Below are 9374 nucleotides of genomic sequence, written 5' to 3' on the forward strand. Positions count from 1 at the left end.
ATCAATGCAGAACTGTCATCCCACTATCTGCCATCACTCCCTCTAATTTCCACATTCACCTACACTCCATGACTTTGTAGCTACACCTCAGTGAAAATGCAGGCTGTAAGACCTGTTTTTAACTGGAAAAAAAGACTTGTTGCCTTAATCTGTTCATATAAATCTCTACACATTGTAAAATTCACTGTGTATATTGTTTACTGCACCACCCGTCTTTGTATATATTACTTATTCTTCTACTACTACACTCATTGTTCAGTCTTTTTGTCTCGTTGAGCTGTTTTTCCTATACAAGTACATTGAGTGCAATGTTTAAACCAGAGCCAAATTCCTTGTATGTGCACACATGCTCGGCCGATAAAGCCGATTCTGAGTCAACGCAGTACGCTGAGTTTCACAGTCATCCCACCACCCTGCCATCACACCTGCTGATTTCCATTTCCACCTATACTAACCATGACTTTGCAGCTACGCTTCAACTAAAATGGAGGCCATTACACCGCATTTTTTTTTAAATGGAAAAGGAGTCTTAATGCTTTAAATCAGGGAATCCGAGCAAAAATGTAAAAAAAATTTAAACATAATATACTGTCTGGTGTTTGCTGTTATGACTGAAGTTTGTCACATTTTATTTAGTAAAAAAGGATGACAAGAAATATGCAAAAGGTAGGTATTTGTATGTTTATTTGGAAGTAATTACGTACAAAACAGTGGCATTTTCTTCCAGAGAAATAAGGATAAAAGTGAACAAGTGTTTCTTTTCTCTATGTGGATGACACCTGCAGCAGGTCCTCTCTGCAAACAGTCGTACGCACAGACGTACAGGTAGTCTAAATGTAGCAATTAAATAACAATGGACTAATACCCCAAACATATTACTGAAAAATCTACTTGTGTCAAACAAGCAGACTCCATGATAATCCCTAAATTCCACTACGGTACACACAGAAAGCTAAACAAACTCATTAAACTGTTAGTACAGAAGTCTTTCTGACGCTGCACCAAGAAAGTCTTTGACCGAAAGACTGTTTGTGTTCCTGCACTTATTCAACATCTGACAACTGTGGGAAAAATAATCAACTTCTCGAAAGATGAAAACAGCATGGTGAGAAGATAATGAGCATCCATGCTACATATGAGTACACTACTCTGAATAGAGGCAAAATATCTATGATCATTCCGCGCGGCGCAATGATAGTCGTATATGAGTAAAATAAAATATAAAGACAGGATAGTGTATGTAGCAATTTAAAAACTGTAGCATATTAATACAAATGTATATGTGTTCACAGACAGTTAATTGACATACAGAAAAGTCTTAATTTGCAGTATCATATCTTAATCAGTGTTGACAAACAGGTTATGTTACTATGACTAAAGAATTTCAGAGGGGTGAGAAATTAATTTAAAACTCAACTGCACAAAAACTGAGACCTTTTCTCCATAATAAAGGAAGATTTTCGCAGCTCACACCATGATTTGGCCCTGATCAAACGACACCGAACACGACCGAACTGATCGATACGTGTGGGGCGGTCATGGTGGAATGTTGATGCCTGCTCATGAATTAAGGACACCCATATTGCATGTGCATTAAAATCTTAGTTTAAAGGGAAATCAACCGCTTTGTCGTTGAAAGAATGGAGACGTTCTCTGTCCTCATCAGAAAGAAACAAATCAAAGTCAGAATTCTGCTGTCACTGTGTTTTAGCCAAACGTCAACATGAAACAATCGACATGTTCAGAATAAATAAAGCCACTGCGAACAGACTGTGCTACAGAAGGTCTGATTGAGCTGTATTCAGTCATGTATAAAGCTTTAGCATCCAGCTGCACAGAATAACAAAGCAATATCGCCTTTTTAACTGCATTCAGACAACCTTGCCAGAGGCTGATTTGTAGATGGATGCTAAGATATACACCTACATATAGTAATGAAAACCAGATACAAAAAATATATTGAGTACAACTGTACCAGCAGTGAGTATTTCTAAAATGTTACAGATAAAAAATAAATTCTGAGTAAATATATAGTATAGAATAAGGTGTGTAATAGAAACCAGCTATTTGAAACATGCTTTCTAGCTAGACACATCTACTATGATCGATATTAGTTTACTAAGTAATCAGCCAATAGACAGGAAACCAAAATTATTTAGTTAACCGTGGGTAAGTCCAGTTCAGGATCTAAAAAAAGACAACCTAATCTTATGTCTTCAGAAAGTGGAGGAGGGGGAGGGGGGGGCAGAGTCGTAACTGCATTATCACCCTTTCAAAACATAAGGCGCCTCCTCGAACTCATTCGTTCCAACAGAAACACGTAACTGCTACCTAAATGGCCAGAAATGTAATAGCTCAAATGAGACCTGGCTGTCCTTTTCAAGTAATATAGAAAAAAAAAGCAGTGTGGTTTTAGAGCGAAAACAATAAAGACCAGATCTATGGCTTATATGGGAAAGGCAAGAGAATTTCTTTGGCTGTCAAGGCGAGTGAAAGGCAGATAAAACAGAACATGAGCTCCTCACAGCCGAGCACTTTGTGAATCTCATTATCAACGCAAAACAAAACCTATGATTGTACAGCTGACGTTGTCAACCCCAACTATTTCTTTTGTCTTCTTCAAAAGAGAGACTTTGCGATTTTAGAGCACAAATCTGACCTTGAGGTTCACAAGGTAACAGTGTATGTGAGCACCATGCCTGACATTGTTCTTTGCTAAGGGAAGTTGATGCTTGGCAAGAGATGACAGTGGGTAAAATCCACTCTCGTATGCAAACACTAAGGAAGTGATTGTAATGTTTACTCCCCTCGGTTTCATGGATCTGCCTCTGGGGTCTGATGACCCCCACCCTTGGCCTTGATCTGGAGCCAGGCATCTCCCAGCGCCTTGGCAAAGTGGTCGTCCACTGAACCCGTGATGGACACCGAGTTGGACACAGGCTCTGCTTCTTTGTAGTTTCTTCCGAGGCTGCGACGGAAGTGCTCCTCAATGACAGGATCGCTTACTGTGTTGGCTAAAATAACACCACGTGTGGAGGAGGGAGACCAAACACCTGGTTATTACCTATTCTTTATTACCAAGCATGTAATATATGAAAAGAACATATCAATGATTACTCCATCAAGTCAATAAAAAGAATGTAGTTTAGGAATATTCCATCAAACTCTGGGCAATATAGTGTATTGGTGGAATATCTGAAAAGGTTTGGATGGCAACCATAATACACAATAAAAGTAGTGACGACTGAGAAATTGTATTTTCAGGTTTTCATGCTATTTGCCCATTCAGATGAAGTCAGCGACCCTCAGATAAACAGGTGTCACTTTGGTGGCGGCTGCGAGGTTAGCTAGTATGGTATTCATGCACAATTTGTTCAATAAAAGCATGTTTGAAATGATTGATAACCCTAACCCTAAAATAGAAGAAAATGCCTAATAAAAATATAATATAGACAAACAGAGTGCAGGAAGAAAAAACTAATGACAAAAGTCAGATGAAGCTGTTTAGAGTTCTAGACACTTGTCAGAAATCAACTTATTGTATTATTTTTATACCATCTCTGCCTTTTAGGCACCAAACCAGAGATACACTGTAGGTGTCAACATTACAGTTATTTCTCTGCATTTGTTATTTTTGCTCCACGGCAGAGCACATTTAGCATGTTTAGATTTGGCCAGTATACAGCCATCTCATCACATCTGAGAAATGAGATAACCTCATTTGTGTGTTCTGTTAGTAACTGCTTTAAAAAAAAAAAAAGAGTCTTGTTTTGGTCTCAAGAGCATAAACATAATTAAAGTGTAAATCTCACCAGTGTTGGCTTACATTGACTCTGAGTCCTTAAATACAAATCACACTGAGGACAGAATATGGGTGGAAAACCTCACTAACATGTTATGTATGAAAATGATTTTAATCAATGAGCATTACATTAAAAGATTTGTCACACAGATGCAACAGCTGCAATAAACCCAATTACACTTATTACACTTATTATGAGACAAAAACTATGACCATATGCCGATATCACATATTTTGTTCTCAAAAATATTACAAGCCTTTACTAATACCACATTATACTAAATGTAGTGCAGAGGGAAATATCATACCACTACATATAAATAGATTACACACTGTGTACTGTAATGATATTCTAAAGGCTTACCATTGGTCTTCCTCTGATCTGCAGGTGGACTGGGTGAGCAGCCATTCATGTGGCAGTGCGAGAGGTTACAATTGCGGTTGCTCGCAGGGGCACAGGTAATAACAGAGGGCCGATTCTACAGGTGGAAAAAGTGCATACAATCAGCTAAACACTAACATGGTGCTATGTAGGGGTCGGTACGCCTCTTATGGCTCTCCTCCAGAGGGACTTGGCACGTAAAAACCAATAGCACATTGCCTGTTTCATGTAAAATTAGAATTTGGTCATCTATGAATATAAATACGGAGCTGAACATCTCTTCAAGTGCTTGAGAAGTTTGGCACGCTTCTATTGCATAAAGCCCACGCAGTCCAAAGGCTGGGGCAGTAAGCGTGTGTTTACATAAAAGCCCTGGACCTTCACGCACATGGGCAGATTCATGAATGTACATCACGCAGTTTCTTTGAAGCCATGCTGATACAGCAAGCATGAATTGGACTTTCATTTATCAAATTGAATCTCAAACTAAAAAAAAAAAAAAATCCCTTAATAACTTGGCTGTACAACCTACAATTTAAAGTTTAGAGCTTTCATTCTAGTCACTGTGGACATCAGATTTTCCCTCCATAAGTGCTAGAAGTCGACGTACCTGCTGACGCTCTACAGTCCCACTCATGACAGACCTCTCTCTGCCCCCGACTCCAGTGTCGTGGCTGCTTTTGGTCAGAGCCAGCGGCTGGTCTACAGCATAGCCAGAAATGGAAGCATACAGGTGGTTCCCATGGAGACCGTTGGAGGAGAAAGTAATTTGCTCCACAGGAGTGTGACTGTGGCTCCAGTGCTCATTACGGTTGTCTCCAGCAGAGGGACGGGCCCTTGACAAAGAGAGAACAAATTAAAGATATACCACCAACAGTTTTACCTTTTCATAGAAAATTCACCCATTTGCTGTCACATCTCGCGTCTATAAAAAGATGACAGCACACTGCGGAGACGGAGATCGTGGTTTTGTCTTTCTCTGTGTGCAACCTCTTCATCATTGTAGGCATCTCTTAGAATCACTGAGAAGATTCGATGCATTATTTCTCACTCGAAGACTTTGCTGTGCTTTTAATCTACGTTGTCTCTTAAAACCACAACATTTAACAGCCTAGAGGTGCTATCTGCATTCCACCAGAGGTCATGTTTGGACTTTTACTGCATTTATTTGTTGAGAATTTCTCTTTTTTCAAACTGCTCTACAAAGTGTGCAATGACCTCTGTAACATAAGCTGTTATCTGTTTAGTGGTACTATTCCTTAATCTTTGTTTAGGGGAAAGCAATCAGTAAATACAGATGTGAAAACAAAACAGGACTCCATAGCAGGTCTCTCTAATAGTTAAACACATTACATCAAATACAACATTTGTATAATAACCTTCTGCTATCATAAGCTTTTCCATTTGTTGGCCATGTTACACCAACTCTAACTTTGAGATTTCATTCAAGCTCCTATGCTTTATGAATGTATAAACTGGAGTTCTGGTGTGTCCTTCACATTGTGATAAGGTATGCTACAGTAAAACCTTTCGCTGGTTTTGGATTAGATTATCTAATCTAGTGATATCAACTGTGGTAAAAAGGTGGCTTATTTTGGCAAACTCTATCAATACAACATGAACAATTAGTGAGATGATGTGCTGTACAAAACAAATGTAAAGGAAAGGTCTTGAACAAAGTTCAGACCCCTAATAATTTGACTTCTTTTGTACAATAAAGAGAAAAGCATCTGGTGAACTGTATGTAATTGCATCCATTTGCCACATGGATCAAAGATTAATGAATTTAGAAGACAAGATACTTTGTACGCTATTCTATTTGACCAATGAAATTCAAAGAGCCAAAGCGTCGACAACAGCAAAATTGATAGGGGATAATAAATCTGCTTTCATTTTTGAAAGGCACTTACAGCTGAGTGGCAAACAATCTGCTCATTTTGGTCATGTGGTCATCATCACAGTTGATTCGGTCGTCCATTTGTTCTTCGCCATACTTCCGTTTGCTTGGGCAGTGTGGAGGAGGCCCACTTATGTTGGCCATAGTCGTGGGCAGGGAGGGTGTCCTGGACTCATCTGTAAGAAAGAAATTGTCAGTATAAAACATCTAACAAATTTAAGACTACTACAAGTACATAAGTCCACGCTGAACATAAACTACTGCAGCTTAAAACAACTACATTTATTGCATCATGAGCATCTTGCAAAAGGTTCCTCTAAGCTGTGTGGTTGACATGTAAAATGGCTGGGTCACACATCCAAGCAATCACTGGTTAACCACTAAACTAATGGGCCTGTAATGGAAAAAACTACCAAACTATGGCCCAGATTACCCCGCTGACATCCAAAATATGGAGAGATGAGGACTTTGTTCAGTTTTCAGGGATCAAACAATGAACGAGGGAAAATCACTCGCTCAAACCTGACTAAATTCTGTATACAAAAACAAATACATACACTATTATAGCAAAGACATCTTCCTGTGTTTACTTTATTCTATGTATTTCTTGGGGTTATGGCCTCCCCACTGGCACAAACAGTGTAAACAGTCTTTAGGTCTTACCCTGCTACATCAAATACAGCAAGTGTACTGTCTACTTGATGTTACACAGCTAATGTCATTTATGGTCGTGCTTCCGGTATTAAACATGTTACATTGACCGCAAGAGATCTAGCGAACTTCACTAAGAAGTTAACACACACACACACACACACACACACACACACATATATAACAGTGTCACTCCATCCCCAGCTAACTTTAACAATTGAACCTTATCGCCCTATCTTGCGTCAGAATTGATGTAAAGTTGAGTGCTTGACTTCAACCATAGGACAGGTAAACGTCAGTCGCAAACCAAAACAAATGCGGTCATTAGTTGGTAACAAGAGAAACCGCAAGAATTAAGTTAAATACACAGAGCAGAGAAACACGCAGACGATGGCAAACTAACCTTCATAGTGCAGTCTCCCGATGTTATTGTTCATCTTGTCCAGGAACTGAGAGTTCAACAGGTCCATTCTAGTGAATAGCATTTACACGAACAAGCTAGTTGCTAACATCGATGTTAGCAAGATGTACCAGCGACGGTGACAAAAAATGTGTATCCTGAAGAAGACAAAAAATGGGCAATTCAGATAGTAGTCAGGAATGTAAACTTGAGATAAGTCTGACGCAGTTTAATGGAACTGGCTGGTGCTCTCTTGAAGTTAGCGTTTAGCAGGCTAACGATAGGGATCCTGAAGCTAACGTTAACGAAGCTAGCACTACCGCTAGCTAAACACGTAGGCGCAGCTAACCGCTACAATGTTGGGCTAGCGCTACCCAGTCAGCTTTTACTGCCACATAAGTCAGATAAAAACATCACATACGGTCGGACTGTGGTGATAGTTTTAATTACAAAAGCAGTTTTCATATGCTGTTACAACAGTTAGCTTCGCTGTTATCTTAGTTTCGGGAGCTAACAAACTCCCTAGCTAACTTTAGCTACTTTGTGTATGACACAAACCAAAGTTAGCCATTAACCGATAGTCCCCAACTTTGTAGTGAGCTAGTTTCAATGTTCCCGATTCAACCAGCAAATCCGAGCAAACATCAAACTACACTTAGTCAATGACAACTTACAGCTGGGCTACGTTCACCGTGTTTATGTCCAACAACACAAATCCAAAGCAGCGTAACGTGAAGTTACTCACTTCATCGACAAAATTAGCTTTACGGGTACAACATCACCATGGCTAGTCCTGCTTGCCTTTTCACTGCTTTCACGCACTTTCCCACCGCACGACTCACACAAAGAGAGGAGGGTGGCCCTAGCGGAGACGAGGCGAACTGGCACGAACTCACCGTGTGGGGCTCTGCTCGGCTAAAAGCCGCATTTATTCATGATAACTACTGTCATTAACTATTAACGGATTAACGGAGAGGCAAAGCATGTTTTATACTCCAAAATAAGGTGAGGAATTACAACTACAAACCCTTCTCCGAGAAGCCGTGAAACAGATGTTTAATTTGTCTGTTGGCCCCAGATGATGGCCTTCGTTGTGCTTTTGCATGTAAGTCTATTTCCATAAGGTAAATTAATTGTGCATGATTTTCAGAGGATACTATAGAGAAGGTCCACTGCAAAGCCAGCTGATCAACAACCTGACTGCAAAACAGACAAGGGGGGAGTTGGGGTCACCTGTCTGTTGGATGTGGGTTCAGACATCTAAATGAAAGGAGGTTGGTTCAGATGTTCAGTACATCACTGCCACCAGATGATGTCACCCTCACATCCAGGCATAAGATTCATTGCACAGTGCAGCTTTTCTCAAACTGACATACAAGTAGAATTACATGCTGTCCTTTTCACTGTCTCTCATGACAAAAAGACACATTGAGGTCTGGTTTCAGTGGGTATTTAGCAGATTGCACTTTATATAGAGTACAACACACATCATGCTTTGCCTTTACTTATATATCCCCACATCAGAAAATTTCCTCAGAGAGCTTTGCATCCTATGCAACATACAGCATCCTCTTCATCACATCCACGATTCAAATAAAGAAGAAATCATGCCCTTTGACAGGAAAAAAATACAACAGTTCTGCAGCAGATGTAAGACTATAAAGAGTAACCAGACATGGTGACAGTAAAATTACAACATGGAAAAACAGAATGACAATATTAAACAAAATGCAAACATGGAAGCTATAATTAAATTAAATTAGAGCTTGAGTTTGCCAGTGTCATGGTGGGCATCATTATCATGTGTATGCTCTGCTTTCACAAATGCTATTACTATTGTCATTATTTACATGATTTTTATTACCAATTTGCTCTTCTGTTCCTTTTGTTGGAAATGGTGGACTTGTTTCATGTACAATTTGTGATGTTACACAAATACAGAAAATTCACTGGATGACTTGAAAATATATAAATGTGTGCAACATTACGTCCAGAAATACGAACAGTAGAATAATACTGACAAACAAACTCAAACTTTGACTCCGGTTGCTCCACATTTGAAAGGACAAAATTTTGTAAATGATTCATCATCATCCATGTGGCCCAGCTATGGACCAAAAACTGAACAGGTCATTTCTTTAAGGGAATGACCAGGGCATACAAAATGCATTTTTTTTTTCTATGATGTTATGTTATGACTCTTTTTGTGCAAGAAGCCTCATGTTATATCTACAGTATTTTA

General features: G+C 39.4%; 1 protein-coding gene across 2 annotated transcripts; it reads right to left on the bottom strand.

Annotated features, from left to right (window-relative positions):
* Positions 1–667: 667 nt before the first annotated feature.
* Positions 668–7972, bottom strand: vgll4a (vestigial-like family member 4a). Of its 2 annotated transcripts, none has more exons than XM_076740451.1 (6): positions 7878–7972; positions 7136–7290; positions 6095–6257; positions 4795–5020; positions 4167–4281; positions 668–3014 (listed from the first exon to the last, which is right to left on the bottom strand). In XM_076740451.1, exons 2-6 carry the CDS (start codon positions 7215–7217, stop codon positions 2815–2817), a joined length of 786 nt encoding a protein of 261 aa, XP_076596566.1. In that variant the 5' UTR covers positions 7218–7290; positions 7878–7972; the 3' UTR covers positions 668–2814. The 2 variants fall into 2 exon arrangements, with proteins under 2 accessions (XP_076596566.1, XP_076596564.1); XM_076740449.1 differs by having other exon boundaries at positions 7807–7958.
* Positions 7973–9374: the final 1402 nt, after the last annotated feature.

This window comes from Chaetodon auriga, chromosome 10, assembly GCF_051107435.1.
Source record: "Chaetodon auriga isolate fChaAug3 chromosome 10, fChaAug3.hap1, whole genome shotgun sequence".
Lineage (NCBI taxonomy): Eukaryota > Metazoa > Chordata > Actinopteri > Chaetodontiformes > Chaetodontidae > Chaetodon > Chaetodon auriga.